The sequence below is a fragment of the Balaenoptera musculus genome, chromosome 18 (assembly GCF_009873245.2).
Source record: "Balaenoptera musculus isolate JJ_BM4_2016_0621 chromosome 18, mBalMus1.pri.v3, whole genome shotgun sequence".
NCBI classification, from domain to species: Eukaryota; Metazoa; Chordata; class Mammalia; order Artiodactyla; family Balaenopteridae; genus Balaenoptera; species Balaenoptera musculus.
In genome coordinates, this window is record NC_045802.1 from 68,692,798 (window position 1) to 68,711,505 (window position 18,708).

Consider the following 18,708-nt stretch of genomic DNA (forward strand, 5'->3'; position numbering starts at 1 on the left):
GGACCAAACTATGGACCAGGTTAGGGGAGAGGGCTGCAGTGAGCCAAGGGAGCTTCCGGCCAACTCCTCTTATTTCCACAGGAAATGGGAATGAGGCTAAACTTAGTACAATAGGAGAAGTGGGGAGAGAGCAGAGTTTACGAGCAGGCAGGGCTACTGACAGCTAGAGTTTCTCCATTAAGAACAGCAGCAGTGGCTGCCATTCCCGCTACACCCACCTACCACATCAAGCTAATAACCCCCAGGCTCCGGCTGATCGCTTCATGTGCATTATTTCCTTTAACTTAATTTTCTCAGCAACCTGCAACATGAGTATTATTTTTACAGATGAAGAATCTGAAGTTTCCAGCAATCAAGTTGCCCATAATTACAGAGCTAATAATGGTCTTTGCTGACTTAAGAAGTAGCCAGCCATCCTTGTCTGTTGTTAAAATTGAACTTGAATCACTTATTTGTCTACTTAAAAAGATTCATTGTCAGGGAGAGAGCCATAGACTTTGTTTACATAGATGGTTCATTTTCTACTTTTTACTTTCACATAATTGTAGATAGTATTGTTCTTTAGGGCCTTTTGGATGTAAATTTCTTAACTTTTTTCTCCCTGGATGCTATCTGGACAGCATACTAATGCTGGAAGTGTTTTTCCAAGAAGAGATAGCTACACCCTCCTTCTTTTCTCAGAAGATTGTGTCAGTAAACAGTATTATATATTTTTTAAACCTCAGCCAAAATGACATTCTGTTGCTTGATTATTTCTGTTGTTATTGTTTTCCTAGTTGTTATGTGTGATTATGTTCTGCCAGAAGTTAAAAAAATTATCCATGTTTTCTATTTTAATTTTGTATTAAAATAAGGTTTTTCAAAAATTTATAAATGAATCCTATTCTGGACTAATTCTAATTATGTCTTCTGCAGGAAAGCATCTCTGGCAGCTGATGTGTCCAGGCTTGGGTACAGTTCCTCACCCAATCACAAATACATTCCCCGAAGGGCAGTGCTCTATGTACCTGGAAATGATGAAAAGAAAATTAAGAAGATTCCCTCTCTGAATGTGGATTGTGCAGTCCTCGACTGTGAGGATGGTGTGGCTGTGAACAAAAAGGTAATGGCATGATTTTTCCTTATGATGGAAAAAGGAAATGAACTGAAATTTGGTGCTCTCCTGGTAGCACTGCTCACTATTTGGAAAGAGTCTACTGTACTCACCTTTTTCTGATTATCGACGTGTTCTTGACCAGCCCTTGTGTGGGTTCTGAATGTGTATGTTTCTTTTCTCCAAGAGACAGGAAGAATCCAGCCAAGATATATTTAAAATCATGGCCTTCAGTATATGTGACTATGTGTGTGTATAGATAAAGAGATACACACTTTAAAAAAAAAGAGAGAGTGATAGACACTCAATCCATTTTGGCTGTGATATTTGCTGGTTTGGGTAAATGACTTAATCCTAGAATTGTGGTGTAAATTTTTCAGACCAGTAAGATGGAATTAGGAACTTATCTCTTTTTTTTACTGCCAGGTATATTGTGTAGTGGCCTTATCTCTTCTGGGACAAGTGCCGATAAAAGAAAAGATAGACTTCAATGGATGAGTCACCATTTTCCCTCCTTAATTAAAGAGAAACTACACACAGAACCTTAAGGTTGCAGCTTTTGGTTGATTTTCTCATGGCCTGATCAGAGAAATGAGTCGTAGAAAATACCCAATTTGTAAATAGGTACAAAAGGTTCTTACTGGGTGGTAGCATAGTGGATGCTTTTTGTTTCATTTTGGTTTGCCTAACTTCTTTTTCTAGGTTTTTATAATGAGCAAAGATTTGTTCAGTAATTGGGTGAAATACATAAATTATTTTAACAATAACTGATGTTTGCATGGAACTTTTTAAATTAAACGCATGCTTTCCCTCAACCTTCATCTATCCAGTCCCTAGACAGTGAGGTTGGGCTGGGAGTGGATTGTGGGGCTGGTGGCACAGAAGGAGCTGGCCGTCTGGATTTATATCTATTTGGATAGTTTCTTTTCCTAGGTGATCTGAAATAGCGTGGTTGTCCTATACAACTTTCTTGATTAATTGCTTTCCTTGGAGATTCTAGCAAACAAATATTTGCCTTATTTTTTTTTTAAGTTAATTTACAGCATCTTTCTAATGGTCAAACCAAGGCTTTACAAGTGTTTGGGAAGGGATTAGAATAAACATGTGGAATCTAAAGCGTCTACTCGACATCTTTGGCATGCACCAAGGAAAGTGCAATTAATCTTCTTTCTCGCAGAGATTAAGGTAAATAGGGCTTTTCTTGAAGGACATAATATGATTCCAGGATGCTCCCTTCCAAAACTCATGTAGTGCACTCTAAGATTAGATACTAAATTGTAATTCTAGTTCTGTGTGACCCAGGGCAATTCACTTGACTTCTTTGCCTCAATTTTTTATCTGTACTGTGGGATGACAAAATCTTGTTTTGTCAGGGATAGGGATTATTACAAGGAATAAGCTTGATAAAATGCCTGGAGTAACTTGATTTCTTATAGGGAATAGATTAGATAAATCCTGTAGTAGTCATGATTAGAGGGGAATTTATTTTAGCTTGTAGCACAGTGAGCCATTAGGCGCCCTGATAAACTTCTAACTGTATTTCTTCACAAACCTTGAGGCTATCTTCCTATTCCCACCTGAGGATGTTTCCTGCTACCCAGATGAGTTCGAAATATGGTTCATTCCTGCCTCATATTTCCTTACTGTTTATCTGTGTTCTGAAGCCCATCCTTATACCCGGAGCCACTACTGAGGAGGAACCTAAGGAGAGGCAGGGGAGAGAAGAGTTTATGATGGACAAGTTGTGCCCGCCATCTTGGCATCTATGTCCAGACAGTGTCTTTGTTCAGACAGAGCACTGCAGTTCTCTCTCTCTTTTTTTAAATTAAAATCTTTATTTATTTTTATTTATTTATTTATTTGGCTGCGTCAGGTTGTAGTTGTGGCACACGGGATCTTTCGTTGCAATGCGTGGGCTCCTCTCTAGTTGTGGTGCGCGAGCTCTGTAGTTTGTGGCACATGAGCTCAATAGTCGTGGCGCGTGGGCTTAGTTGCCCCACGGCATGTGGGATCTTAGTTCCCTGACCAGGGGTCAAACCGGCGTCCCCTGCATTGCAAGACGGATTCTTAACCACTGCGTTAATTGCCAGACACACTGTTTTACGTATGCTGAACTTGGAGTCAACCAAATTTCCCTTTCTTATCCACAGAGTTCTGGCAAGCCAGGCTAGTACTTATAAAACACTTTTTCCCCTAATTTTATCTCATATATTTCATTTCATAGCCCTAGCCTGCCAATGTCTTTTTGGATTTTGATTTCATCATCCAACATTTATACCATCTGAGAATTTGCCCAGCACACTAGAAAAATTTAACAAGTTTCTGATAGAAATGTTGAAGAGGTTGGAGCCAAGTGCTGTGCAAGCATGCCACTAGAAACTTCTGTTCAAGTTCACTTAACCAACATTTATATAATGGTGACTAAATGCCAGGCACTGTTCTAAGGGCTTTAATTTGTATAACAACCAAGTAAGTAATACTTCTTCTACAGATAAGGAAACAAGCATGGAGAGGTCAAGTTCATGAAGCAGTTCTGTGAATATGGTTATTCAGTCACCTAACTCTCCTAAAATCCAGTCTTTTCACAAGAATAGTATAAGAGACTTCATCTAATGCCATTTCAAAATGAAGACACCTTCCTGGTTTACGTGGTCTAGCAATACCTTCTCTCTCCACATACCTCCACCTTGCCAGAAAAATGAGGTTGGTTAGATGAGACTTGATCTTGAAGAACCCGTCAGTACTACCTAGTTGTTACCACCTTTGCTTTGAAGTGCTGGAGAGACGAAAATGGTAATAGCTACTACCATCTACCGAGAGTTTTCTATGTAAGAGGTGCTATAATAAATGCTTTAACTATCTCATTTACTCCTTATAGCAAAGTTTTGTCCAGGGTCATTAAATGGCAGATTTGAACCTCTTAGAATTTTTGCCAGGAATCAGCCTCAAGTTCACCTGTTGGCATATTCCATACATAACTCACATTTTCCTCCTTTCTCGGAAAGTTAGTGCCTTGGCTTCTCTTTATCTTTTGTCACCTTTGTATACTCCGTGGTTTCTCAAAGTTTACCGACAGGAGTGCCGTGTTCACATTTGCAGATTCTTTCAGTGTCTTGGGATTTTAATGCATTTAAACCTAGGGACTTCAATTCATTTGAAATGTCCAGATAAGTCTGAAACTTCTCACGTAACTCATATTATTTTTCCTTTCTTGAAGTCACCTGTTAATCATATTTTTGTTTGAATATTATTCCTCTTGATGGAGGAGATAGAATAGAGGACATTTTCAGTGAGTTTATTTCTTACCATGTTAAAACTGTCATTTCAAATGATCTAGTTACGGTTTTGCTAAACTGAACTATTATTGCCTAATTCAACTTTCTTGGCATTATTCAAACTTAGTCACTTCATTTTAGATATTTCATTTCTTTTTTTAGTAATTGACTAATTCCGTATTTCATTTGACTGACTCTGTGGAGTATGGGCTTGTAATGAAAACAAGAGGAGCTTCCACAGAGCAGTTTGTAAGTATATAATACCTTCCAGCAGGCTCTAATCCTGTCCTGCTAATCCAATTTGTGTTTAAGCGGCTCCTTCATGTCAAGGATGGCGCTACCAGCTCACCTTTCCAAGCATGGATGATGAAAAGATCATCTCCACTACCCTCTTATCATCTCCTTTTCATTGTTAAATGCATGAGGAGATACAGGGCTGTCTAAGCCACTGCTTGCTGGGACACAGTGAAAATAAGCCAAGTAATGCACAGATTTCTGGTGAAATCTCCATGACACGGGGTGAGGCCAAGAAGGTAGGAGCAAAATAGATAGAGGCAGGGTTCCAGAGCTGCTATTTTAGTTGAGTAAATATTTAAATTTATTTAATATTTAAGTTTAAATGTGTAAATTTTTTAATACTCAATATTTAACTAAATATTGAGTACCTACTCAACCAGGCACCATGGCAAGCAGGAGGAGAACAAAGATGGTTGCATGGTCCCCAACCCAGAGGAGTCAAAGGTTGGTGGAGAGACAGGCAAAAAAAATAAATTGTAATCTAACAAGATAGGTCTATAAGAATGCATACTTTTTATTATCATTTGGTTCTACATATTTTTTTAATCTCTGTTTTGATCTCTTGCTTGAGCCGTGAGATACAAAGAGGCTTCCCAAACTCTCTGTGGTGAAGAACCAGTTTGGTTATTTTTATTTGTTGTTGTTACTTTGTTTCATTTTTTAAAAAAATTCTAAACTATTGTGGACCAATACTTGTATAAAATACAATAAAAATGAATTGCTCTAAAAATTAAATGCTGCTTGGGTATTGCAGCAATGTCAAGTGCTATAGAGGTTTCTAAACCCATGTTCCCTATTTTGTACTAACCTCCTGGTGGCATGGTCATGGTGAGAGTTTGTGGATAAAGAGTGGCCCACAGACCACAGTTTGAGTAGAAGGGACTTAGAAGTTTTAAATTTCTAAGTGTATATGAGGTTTTTAATTTATTCTTTTGTTGCTGACCTCAAGGTTGGTTGCATGATGGTTAGAGAATGTGATCTGAATGATGCTGATTTTTGGAAACTTATTGAGTTCTGCTTTATGGCCTATTACATGAGCCATTTTTGTAAATGTTTCATGTATACTTAATAAGAATGTATATTGTCTGTTTACTAGATGCAGAGTTCTATGTATTTTCCGTTAGACCAAACCTGTTAATTATATTGTTCCAATAGCTAAATCTTTAATAATTTTCATCTGCTTGATATATTAATAATTAAGAGGCTAGTTGAAAGTTACCCTCCAATGGAGAATTCACCAATTTCTCCCTGTAGTTCTATCAATTTTTGCTGCTGATAGTTTGAGCCTATGTTATAAGGTGTATACAAATTTAAAATTATTAGATCCTCCACGTATATTGAATTATCTATTATTATGCCTGACCCTCTTCATCCCCTGTAATGCTTTTTTCTTTATTTTTTTATTTTATTATTATTTTTAACAACACTGCTTTGTTTTCATTATATTTTAAAATAAATTTATTTATTTATTTATTTATTTTTGGCTGCGTTGGGTCTTCGTTGCTGCGCGTGGGCTTCCTCCAGTTGCAGAGAGCGGGGGCTACTCCTCGTGGCAGTGTGTGGGCTTCTCATTGTAGTGGCTTCTCTTGTTGTGAAGCACGGACTCTAGGCATGTGGGCTTCAGTAGTTGTGACACGTGGGCTCAGTAGTTGTGGCTCACGGGCTTTAGAGCGCAGGCTCAGTAGTTGTGGCGCAGGGGCTTAGCTGCTCCACGGCATGTGAGATCTTCCTGGACCAGGGCTCGAACCTGTGTCCCCTGCATTGGCAGGCGGATTCTTTACCACTGCGCCACCAGGGAAGCCCGCTTTTTTTCTTTAAAGTTTATGTGATCTGATAAGAATACACCAGGTTTCTTTCTTTTTTTTTTTTAGGCTGCATTGGGTCTTTGTTGCTGCGCACGGGCTTTCTCTAGTTGCGGCGAGCGGAGGCTACTCTTCGTTGCGGTGCGCGGGCTTCTCATTGCGGTGGCTTCTCTTGTTGCAGAACAAGGTCTCTAGGTGCGTGGCCTTCAGTAGTTGTGGCACGTGGGCTCAGTAGTTGTGGCTCACAGGCTTTAGAGCGCAGGCTCAGTAGTTGTGGCGCACGGGCTTAGTTGCTCCGCGGCATGTGGGATCTTCCCAGACCAGTCATCGAACCCTTGTCCCCAGCATTGGCAGGCAGATTCTTAATCACTGCGCCACCAGGGAAGTCCCCAGCAGCTTTCTTTTGATCAGTATTTGCCCAGTATACTGTTTTCAGCCTTTTCTTTCAACTTTCCATATCTTTATGATTTAAGTATGTCTCCTATTGTTTTAAAAGTTTTATATTCATGTAGACAATCTGTGTCTTTTAACTGGAACATTAACCCACTTACTTCTAATATAGTTACTAATAAATTTAGATTTAAATATGCCATTATATTTGACCCATTTTTCTCACCTGTTCTATGTTTCTTTTCTTTTCTTTTTTTTGGGGGGCCACACCACGCAGCTTATGGGATCTTAGTTGCATGACCAGGGATTGAACCCAGGCCCATGGCAGTGAAAGTGCAGAGTCCTAACCACTGGACTGCCAGGGAGTTCCCTCTTTTTCTAATTTTTCTTGCCTTTTAAAGATTATTTGACTTTTTTGATTTATTTCCTTAGTCCATTTTTTCCTCTCTTAGTTTAGAAGTTATGGCTATGTTTCTAATTTTTATCGGTTACTCCTGAAATTTTACCAAGTATACTTAGCAAAGCCTAAAATTAACCTGTGTCTTCTTCCTGGACAAAACAAGAATTTTAGAAAGATTTAAATTCAATCATCTCCCTCGCCAATTTATATTATTTTTAAGGAACATTTCAGTTATCTCTTTTTAATCCCATGAATTTTACATTGTTACTATATCATTATTTTATATGTACAGTTGTTAATTTAGATTAAGCTACATATTTTACCACTTTCTCTGATCATTATTCCTTCGTGTATCTCAGACCTTCTTTCTGGGGTTATCTTTCTTTCTCCTGGTGTTCACCCTTCAGAATTTCTCTATAGCGAAGGTTTGTTGATAGTAAACTCTCATAGTTTTTGTTTATTTGAAATGTCTTCATTGTTTGCCTGGGTAGACAAATTTAGATTGACAGTTATTTGCTCTCAGGACTTTGAAGATATTATTTCATTGCCTTCTGGTTACTATTAGTGCTACTGAGAACTCCATTGTTAAATCTAAAAACTAGGTTATTTGTCATTTCTTCTTTGGCTGTGCTGAAGATCTTTTGTCTTTGGTGTACTGAAGTTTTGCTAAAATATTGAATAGTTATTGATGTATGCCTCCTTACCTCCTTTTCCCCCTTCTTTCCTTTTGCTTGGTGTAAGTGTTTTTTTTGTGTATTTGTGTGCTCATGTCTTTTATCAGTTCTATAAAATTTCTACTATTAGCACTTCAGATATCACTTCTAGTCCATCATTTCTGTTCTTTCCTTCAGAGATGCCAAGTAGACATATTAGGAAATGTTTGTTTTATCCTCCTTGTCTCTTACTATCTTTTCATGTTTTCTATCTCCTTGTCTCTCTCTGCCACATTCTGGGTTAGTTCTTCATATCTAATCAACATTTTTCTAATTGCCCATCAGTTGTGTCTAATTTATGTAACCCATCCTCTGAGTTTTTAATTTTAATGATTATATTTTTCATATCTAGAACTTCCATTTGATTCTTTTTCATATCTGTTTGGTACATTCTGAATCTGATAATTTCAATATTTTTGCATCTAAATTGCTTTTTGTTATTCAATGACTCATACTCATGGTATGAACCCATATTGATTGGAATTATTTCTTGGGAATCCCAAGGGCCAATTATTTCTTGGGAACCCATATTGATTGGAATTATTTCTTGGGAATCCCAAGGGAATCCAAGAGTAGGAAGATTTTCCTCTAAAGAGAGTTTGTATTTGCTTCTGCTTGGAGTCAGGGATATTATTAATCTGGAGTCTTTGTTTATTCTCCTCAGCTTTGCAGTGATCTCAGGCTAGTATCCTGCTACCAGGTCAATATAGGTATTTGGTTCCTAGCTTTCTTATTTTTCTGACTCCTCATAAATCAGAATTCATTTTTTTTGTTGTTGTTGTTTTACATTGGCCCTTATGTTCTTAATGAACCCAGCAATGCATTAAAAAGTACTTTTGTTGCAATGTATGTATTTTATAGCTGTCGGCCCTTCAGAGAATGTAGTCTGCCATATTGCCAAAAGTAAAGTACCCATCCTTTCAAATTTTTAAATTATAAACTTTAAAAAATTAGTGTAAAATTTATTTTTACATATAGAGTCAAATCGTTGTGAAATAAAGCAGCCCCTAATCATTATTCCATTCCCTTCTCCAGAGATAATCCCTTTTATCTCTTCTAGCTTATTCTTGTGGCATTTATTCCCATATCTCTAAATAATACACTTTTTGAATTATTTTCTCAACTTCAGGCATGATATTGACTCCCTGCTGTGGGAGTTATCTCTCCCTCCTGCTACCACCCTGTCCCCATTACATGTGAACCTTTCCCATCCTTCACTTGTCCCAGTACAATTATATGTAACTTTGATGAGATTGGTATTCAGTGTAAAAAGTATTAGAGTTGAGTCACATAGTAATAAACTGATCACCTTTTCTTTTTTTTTTTTTTTTGGCCGTGCAGTGCGGCATGTGGGATCTTAGTTCCCCGACCAGGGATCAAACCTGCGCCCCCTGCTTTGGAAGCTCAGAGTCTTAGCCACTGGACCGCCAGGGAAGTCCCCACTTTTCCTTTTCTGCCAGCCTGTTGTTTTTCCTGGAGTTCATAATTATCTGTTTCTTCCCCTGGTTTATTTTTCTATTCAGTTGTCGCTAATTCAACACCCACATCTTCACTAATTGTCTAAATCTCCTCTTAATATGTTTAGAAGCATCTGGTATTTTATTAGTTTCATCTTCTTGGAGAAATCTCTCCTTGACTCTTCAGATCCCCTCAAGTCTGAACTACTTGTCCTTCAGGCCTGCAGCACAATTGGAATCCTGAACTCTCCCTTCCCACCACCCTGGGAATTCCCTTTGCCTCTCTGTTGGGTTGGATATCCTGTTTTCTGGATTCTGTGACTCTTTATATCTGGGTATGGTTCCCTGTTTGGGTGAGGACACCCTCTAATAGTTCCTGAGAGAAGGTTCCCCTCTGAAGACCAGAAGCAACTTATACATAGTCTGATTTTTTCCTAATTTGATTTGTAAAGAGCAGGAGTATATTCGGAATTTAAGGTAATGAGTGTCTTACATTTATCCTTCCGGAAGCCAAAGGAGGAGCTCTGAATTGTGGTTCAAGGAAGGCTTTTCTAAGGGAACTTAAGCTAGTAAAATCTGGGATGTCACTCATGGGCACCTTGACTTGAGACCAGCAACCCGGTTCGGTGGAAAGGGTAGAGGGTTTGACAACAGATGGCTCATTTAAATTTCCCAGTTTTAACACTGTCTACCCAGGGAACTTGAGTTCTGTAATCTCATGAGCCTCTGTTTCTTTCTCTGTCCCATGAGATTGGTGATAATGAAACCTACACGACCCACCACCAGGCCAGCTGTGAGGCTCAAATAGAAAAGCATTTTGTAAACTTGCAACTGCTATAGAAATATTGCTTTAAAAAAAGAAAAAAGCAGGCGTCATTTAAAAAAAAATAAAGCTTAGAAAATTTAGGAGAATGGATATTTAGCATGTGTCTTAAGATGTCTCTTTCAAGTAGAGGAACATAACTTTGATGGTCAAGAACATAGACTGTGGAGCCAGACTGTCGGATTCTGGTGTCTGGATTCTGACATCATCTTGTCCTAACCGTGTGACCTTGGACAAATGACCCCACCTCTCTGTGCCTCAGTTTCATCTTCTGTAAAATAAAGGTAATAATGGTAACAATAGTATCTACCACAACAGAATTATATTAAGTGGGTATTTGTAAAGTGATTAGAGCAGTGCCTGGCACATAACAAGTGTTGCATGAATATTTCGTAAATACCTAAATAGCAATTGTCTTAGCTGTACCCCTGGCCAAGAGTCTGATGCATCAGTTCAAGTCACTGATGATTGCTTACAATGCCAGGGTTTACTGGTATTGATTCGTACTTTAGATTCCTGACTCTCAGGGTAATATGCTGGCACAGATAGGTTTTTGCTCTAAATGTCATGGAGTTTGCAAGTTTTGCTATTTTTTTAACCTTCTCCCTCAACTATGGTAGACAAAGAAAAGACTCTAGAGACAGCAAAATACCACTTTTTCTTTCAAGCTCCCTCAAAGGTTTCTTAACACTAGGGGGCTAGAAACAGCTATAGAAAGATCTTACTTATGTTTTTCCTAAGGAAAACAAAGAGAAAATTATCTTTCTTAAGCAGCTAAGCAATAGGTTTTTACTTTGCATTTCTGTGCTGGGTACTTGACAGAAAGGGAGTAACAAAAGGATGGAGGAAGGTGGCCAACACTGTGAAGGCATTCCCCTGCCGCAGCTGAGAGCAAAGAAGCACTGGGCTGGGGTCTGGGTCCTGAGCAACCCCATGTACAATGCTGTTCTCATTTATGGTAAACAGAGGGAGAAGGATGGCCCGGGGCTGGGGCTGGGGTGTCTGAGGAGAGGTGCCCTCAGCAGTGGAGGGGAGCCCCTGGTCGGTGGGGGGTTGGAGCAGCAGCTACCTTCCCTACAACCTGCTCTGCATGCAGAGGACCTAGGGCTGCCAGGACCTAGGCCATCTTGTCGAAGCTGCCCTCTATCATGAAAAGCAAGGCGAAGCTATTTGCCTTCTAAGCAATAGTCGGTGCTTCAGAAACCCCACAGGATCACCCTCACTGGGCCATGTTCTTTGATTGCTCCAGCTCCCTCCACCCATCCTGGATACCAGGACATACGTAAGGACCAAAGGATTGTGGTTGTGGAGAGACAGTTGGAAGCAACACCGCAGAGATGAGGGGAGTACGGCTTTGTACCCCACAATAAGCCACTTTCTAAGTACTCTTCACAAACAGTAATTCATACCAGGAACTCCTATAGTTACCTGTCAGACTCTGCAGAACCCGGGAGTCATCGCATTTGCAAGTGTGAGTTGCTCATTAAGAAACACGGAATGTCAGTCAAGGTTGTTGGCTTATCATTAATCTTCAATTAATGTAAATAGATTTCCTGACACTCATCATTTTAAACCAGTTAACTCTTGAGTTCCTCTGTAATGCCTTTTTTATATATATTTATACTTGTTTCTTTTTTCAGAGGTCACCAATTATCTTTTTTTTTTTTTTTTAATTTATTTTTGGCTGTGTTGGGTCCTCGTTTTTGTGCGAGGGCTTTCTCTAGTTGCGGCGACCGGGGGCCACTCTTCATTGCGGTGCGTGGGCCTCTCACTACCGCGGCCTCTCTTGTTGTGGAGCACAGGCTCCAGACACGCAGGCTCAGTAGTTGTGACGCACGGGCTTAGTTACTCCGCGGCATGTGGGATCCTCCCAGACCAGGGCTCGAACCCGTGTCCCCTACATTAGCAGGCAGATTCTCAACCACTGTGCCACCAGGGAAGCCCCTGTAATGCCTTTTTTGTTTGTTTGTTTGTTTGTTTTTAAAGTTTTTTTGATGTGGACCATTTTTAAAGTCTTTATTGAATTTGTTACAATAATGCTTCTGTTTTATGTTTTGGTTTTTTGGCCATGAGGCATGTGGGATCTTAGCTCCCCGACCAGGGATCGAACCCGCATCCCCTGCACTGGAAGGCAAAGTCTTAACCACTGGACCACCAGGGAAGTCCCTGTAATGCCTTTAATTGCCACACAGATGTAAACTTTTTTTCTACCCTGAGCTTATGTATTCTCTCTAATTTGTGCTCTCTCATTTGGCTTCCTTTTGTGCACGCGTGTGCGCACACACACACACAAGTATGTAGATGCTAAACTACCACTTACACTTACCATACACATACACAAATCCACTTGGTTAAATTTTTTTTAATCTTTTTTTTTAAATTAATTAATTAATTTATTGGCTGCATTGGGTCTTCGTTGCTGCGCGTGGGCTTTCTCTAGTTGTGGTGCACGGGCTTCTCCTGTTGCCCAGTGTGGGCTCTAGGAGCGCGGACTTCAGTAGTTGCAGCACACGGGCTCAGTAGTTGTGGCGCACGGGCTTAGTTGCTCCGCGGCATGTGGGATCTTCCCGGAGCAGGGCTCGAACCCGTGTCCCCTGCACTGGCAGGCGGATTCTTAACCACTGCACCACCAGGGAAGTCCCTACTTGGTTAAATTTTAAATACTCCTGTGCTGTCACTTTAGTTGAAATAAATTAGTAGAGTAGCGAGGAGGTGTATTCTCCCAACAGGCAGAAAGCTAACTGATGTGCAATGAATGATTAAATGTATACAGGGCGTGGGGAGCTAACTCCTCTTCAGTAGGGGAGTGAAATTAGGATGGGAAGGCTCCTCTCCCAGGGACCTTGCTTTTATTAAAAAAGACTTGAGAGCTTGGGAGATTTCTTCACTAGGAACTGGGGTGTCTTTGAGTCTTGTGGGAACAGTATGGAGAGCTGAACTGTGCTTTAGGAACTCTGTAAATTCTTTTTGATCCTTAAAGCTTCTGATAGAAAAACCTATCCAAGTTTTCATAAGAGCAGTAAAATGTTTTCAGTCTTTTATTAATCTCTTCATACCCAAGCATAAATAGGCTTTCCCTTTTGTGGAGTAATGGTAAAAAACAACAACAAAAACCCACCTCTTTCTCCCTCGTTTTGTTCTTCAAACGGGCATCTTCTTAGTGCAAGGATTCAAATATCTCTACTAGGGTCATAATAGCCAGCAATTTCCATTTAATAAGCTCAGCAAAATATCTTTACAAAGAGATGCAGGCTTCAAGTTGCCAGTAATATCTTTTCCAGCAATTTCTAGGAATCTAAGTAAGACTGAGTATAATCTATAACATGATATACCTGACTATGGAAAGGCCAGGCCTAGGCAATGAAACAGATGGTTGAGGTCCAGCTCAAAATTAAGGGTGAAAGAAAGGAACTCAGCTTAAATGAACTGAAACTTTATAAAAGTGGAAACTATAGCCATTTCCTCTGAAATGAACTAAGAAATAGCTTGGAGACTATAGTGAAAACCAGTAAACTTGCTTATTTCAACTTTGGTTACCAATTAAAATCTGTTCTTTTTAAACAGGGGACCAGAGGTGATTTTCACAAAATAAGCCCAAGAGGTTTCAGTTTGCTAAATCTCTGTGACTAAAGAACCAAGTACATATAGCCACCACCAAAATAAAGGGGATACAGCATGAAATCTTGCAGTGTAACATGCTTGATATCAAAGAATAGTGTTTTTTTCAAGTTTTCTTATTTAAGTGGCCACAGTTCATACCAAAGTATTAAATACCACCATGTTTTCAATAATAAATTAGTGGAGATATATATATATATTTTAACACCTTTATTGGAGTATAATTGCTTGACAATGTTGTGTTAGTGTCTGCTGTATAACAAAGTGAATGCCCCTAGTGGGTATATTTTAAGGCAGAATTTAAAATTCTGATTTAGAGAGACAATTAGGAAATAATATCCCCACACATCTATGGATAATTAATCTTCAACAAAGGAGGTAAGCATATACAATGGCGAAAAGATAGTCTCTTCAGCAAGTGGTATTGGAAAAGTTGGACAACCACATGTAAATCAATGAAGTTAGAACATACCTTCACACCATACACAAAAATAAGCTCAAAATGGCTTAAAGACTTAAATATAGGACATGACACCATAAAACTCTTAGAAGAGAATATAGGCAAAACATTCTCTGACGTAAATTGTACCAATGTTTCCTTAGGTCAGTATCCCAAGGCAATAGAAATAAAATCAAAAATAAACAAATAGGACCTAATCAAACTTACAAGGTTCTGTACAGCCAAAGAAACCATAAACAAAACAGAAAGACAACCTGTGGACCCAGAGAAAATATTTGCAAGTGATGCGACCAACAAGGGCTTAATTTCCAAAATATACAAACAGCTCATACAACTCAATAACAAAAAAAAACAAACAACCCGATCAAAAAGTGGGCAGAAGACCTAAACAGACATTTCTTCAAAGACATACAGATGACCAATGGGCACATGGAAAGGTGCTCATCATCACTAATTATTAGAGAAATGCAAATCAAAACTACAATGAGGTACCACCTCACACCTGTCAGAATGGGCATCATTAAAAAGTCTACAAATAATAAATGTTGGAGAGGGTGTGGAGAAAAGGAAACCCTCTTACACTGTTGGTAGGAATGTAAATTTGTGCAGCCAATATGGAAAAGAGTATAGAGGTTCCTCAAAAAGCTAAAAATAGAGTTGCCATATGATCCAGCAATTCCACCCCTGGGCATATACCCAGACAAAACTGTAATTCAAAAAGATACATGCACCCCTATGTTCATAGCAGCACTGCTTACAATAGCCAAGACATGGAAACACCTGAATGTCCATTGACAGATGAATGGATAAAGAAGATGTGGTATATATATATATATACAATGGAATATTACTCAGCCATTAAAAAGAGTGAAATAATGCCATTTGCAGCAACATGGATGGGCCTAGAGATTATCATACTAAGCAAAGTAAGTCAGAAAAAGAGACAAATACTATATATCACTTATATGTAGAATCTAAAATACGACACAAATGAACATATCTGCCAAACAGACTCACAGACATAGAGAGCAGACTTGTGGTTGCCAGGGGGAGGGAGGGGGAGGGAGGGAAGGATTGAGAGTTTGGGATTAGCAGATCCAAACTGGTATATATAGGATGGATAAACAACAAGGTCCTACTGTATAGCACAGGAGCTATATTCAATATACTGTGGTAAACAGAATGGAAAAGAATATGAAAAAGAATGTATATATGTATAACTGAGTCACTTTGCTGTACAGCAGAAAATTAACCACAACATTGTAAATCACTATACTTCAATAAAAATTTTTTAAAAGAAATAATATCCTACTTTTGCCAGATATGTTCAAGTACATCAGAGCTTCTCAGGGTGGTGATAGTTTAATCTTATTCTGTACTTGCTCTGTAGGTTAGGAAAGATGTGTTTTAAAGGGAAAAGAAAATGAAAGTGTGGATTAGTCAGGGGCAAGTGCCAAGTCATGAATTAACGCAAGGCATAGCCTGCCTTCTACTTAAAGGTATGGTGTCTGTTTCAGATATGTTTTTGCAATTTTTTCCCATTTGATGCAACTGCACTAGCCATTCCCTGATCAAAAATTAACCTCCAAAAGTTAGCACTTGTGCTCTGAATTCCCAGCCAGATCTAGTCTAAGCAGCAGCATATTCTTGGGCAAAGTATTGATTAGCTCCAGATAACAAGACCAAAAACACCTTCCTAGACACCGGTCAGAAGAGCAAAAACCAAAAGAGAAAGATGAGCCAAGGGGCTGGCCTCAGATAAACATGAGCTTCTGAAAGACTCCTCAAGTTTTTCCAGTACAGCATAGGAGAGTGAAGCTAGGGTTGAGCACCAGTAGGCTGTTCCACTAAGCCTTTTATCCACACCATCTAATCCCCCTTCCCTACTAGCAGGGGAAGGCTGATGGTCTGGCCCAACTGGTGCAGATTTTCACAGCACAGGGGGTTTCAAGAGCTTCTCTTCCCTAGAGCTGTGGATGGATAGATGCATGGGAGAAGGCAGAGTAGACAGGGCCAATAAATGAAAAAACTATTCCAAGTAGTCTGTGAGAGCAAAGCGAGTTTGAAGTGGATGTGAAGTGCCCAAGTTTGCAGTCATAACAAGGTTAGGGAGAACCAGATCAAGAACTCCCAGTGGTTAGGGCAGTCATAGCTCTCTGGACTGAGAGCCATGACTGGGTTTTTCTGTATTTCCCCAGGAGACATACTGCATATATACATCTTCAACTTTGAGGGTCAGATGGGGGACAGGCATTATCACACCTCCTCCTGAGTGGTCTGGATGACAACGGCCTCCTTGAATTTTGACCCATTCCTGGGCCGAAGGCAGTTTCCCACAATCATTCTTTCCAGCTCTGCCCTTCCAAAGAGGACCAGGCCTCTTGGAGCTAACCATGGTGCTGAAGATGGTCCAAGACCAATACTGGGGAACATTTAGTGAGTACATAGTACTTTCTGTGTATCAGCACTATTTCTAACTGCTTTGCCTGGAGTAACTTATTTCATGCTCTCAGAAACTCTGTGAAAGAGGTGCTATTATTATCCCCATTGACTTACAAGGAGAATGGAATACAGAGGGGTTAACAAACTTGCCCAAGGGCACACAGCTAACAAGTAGGGAAGCCAGGCAGTTCATACCCTATGATGCACTTTTGGCCACTACACTTGCTGATGAAACTTATTAACAGAGCCATACAGAACCTGCCAGATTTTCACTTGTCCAAGTATTGCCCGAGCAGAATTGAGCCACAGTCCCCTACCTCGAAGTGCCAGGGTAGGTAGCTGTGGGTTGGTACCTTGGAGAGTCAGACACAGAGTAAGGATTGCTTGGGTGCTCACCTGCCCTGTTATAAGAGTCATCACACCTTAATGTAATGACTTGTCCTGTGTCTGCTTCCCTGCTAGACTGTCAGCATTGTGAAGAGGGTGCCATTGTATACCCCACAGCTTACCATAGTGCCTGGTACATTGTAGGTGCTCAGCAAACATTTGATGAATAAGTGAGTTACATGTGGTCAATATAATGATAAACTATTATTTGCCCATGTATTATTTCAACATTAGTAGAAGCATTGTGTTGTGGAAATTATAGTCCCTTTGTATTTTGTATTTGTTATGCCCTATTTGGAAGCTATATGAAGCTTGGAGTGTATCTTAATTTCATAGTGCGTCTATACAGACAAAATGAAACAAAGAACTAAGGTCATGATTTGGGCAATTCGAATGCCTAAACACACGTATGATTAAATTTTTATTACATGTTAGATTTGGGATCTTGCACTATATTTTAGATTTGGGATCTTGTAGGTTCTTAGGAAGGGAGCTCCACTGACATGAAAATAACTCTGAACATCTCTTTTAAAGGGTGTACAAGTATTCTGTGGTAACAGAGCTTGTAGTGGCAATTATAGCATTTTCCAATCAAATTTCCCATTTCAGAGTCTATGTGTTGTTTGATTTTAGTCAAGCCATGTTTTTGTTGTGTTGTATTAACATGTAGAAGACTTCCATATCTGCCATGTTAACTCCAGGGTGTGTGTTTCTAAACAACACTCCACAGCTGAGCCCTTGGAGGACCAGCCTATTTTGACAGCTCCCCTTAGTCCGTGTATCACCAAGCTCGTTCTCTGCCAATATGTTTCACATGATTCTGGGGACATGTGTAGCACGCCTGTGCAACTTGCAAACACCCATACATTATTACAATAATAATTGGGTTTTGATGCAACTGGAACTCAGTACTACCAAGCTGCCAGCATTTCCTTTTGGCTACCAGTACTAGGCAGGAAAATTATAGTCTAACTGTCTTCCTGTTTATTGATAAACAAAGTGGCCAGCCCAGCAATGGAGCCTGATTAGCAGTTTGCACCCTTTGTGAAAGGATAAACAGAACCCTACTGTTTTCTGTGTTTGACTGCAATTTGCATCTTTAAAGAGGTTGGGCTGCCCTGAGATTCATGTTCAACTTCCCAGTGCCTGGATAGTCTTTGATATGTTACATGTCAGCCTCCTTGTTTTCCTCTCCTTCATCTTGAAACAATATTTGCCCGCGCATCTCTTTTCCCATCTGGCCTACCATAAGCTTCCTGATAGTCACCTGTCTGAAGAAGGAGGGGGTGGGTAGGGGCCGGAGAAGAAATATGTCTCTGTTTCACCGCACTTGAATTTTACATTCCCAGAAGGCCCTTTAATGCCAACTCTATTCCATTTGTGAAGAGAGGATGATACAGGATGAACAGCCAAAGACAAAAGGGAATCTGCTTACTGTTCTATCTGGCCCACAGGATCATTTTGGGGCCCCCTCCCTTTCCCTAATCTTCACCCATCCCCCAGAAAATGCCTTCCCCCTTTGTTAAGTGAAATACAATATTAGCCTTCTAC

At 39.8% G+C, this 18,708-nt stretch overlaps 1 protein-coding gene across 3 annotated transcripts in view; it reads left to right on the forward strand.

Annotated features, from left to right (window-relative positions):
* Positions 1-18,708, forward strand: part of CLYBL (citramalyl-CoA lyase) — a 239,066-nt gene that overhangs the window by 136,657 nt on the left and 83,701 nt on the right. For all 3 annotated transcript variants that reach the window (XM_036832076.1, XM_036832077.1, XM_036832078.1), the window contains exon 2: positions 916-1,102. In XM_036832076.1, coding sequence (XP_036687971.1) covers positions 916-1,102 — 187 coding nt within the window. The remainder of the gene's footprint in view (positions 1-915; positions 1,103-18,708) is intronic.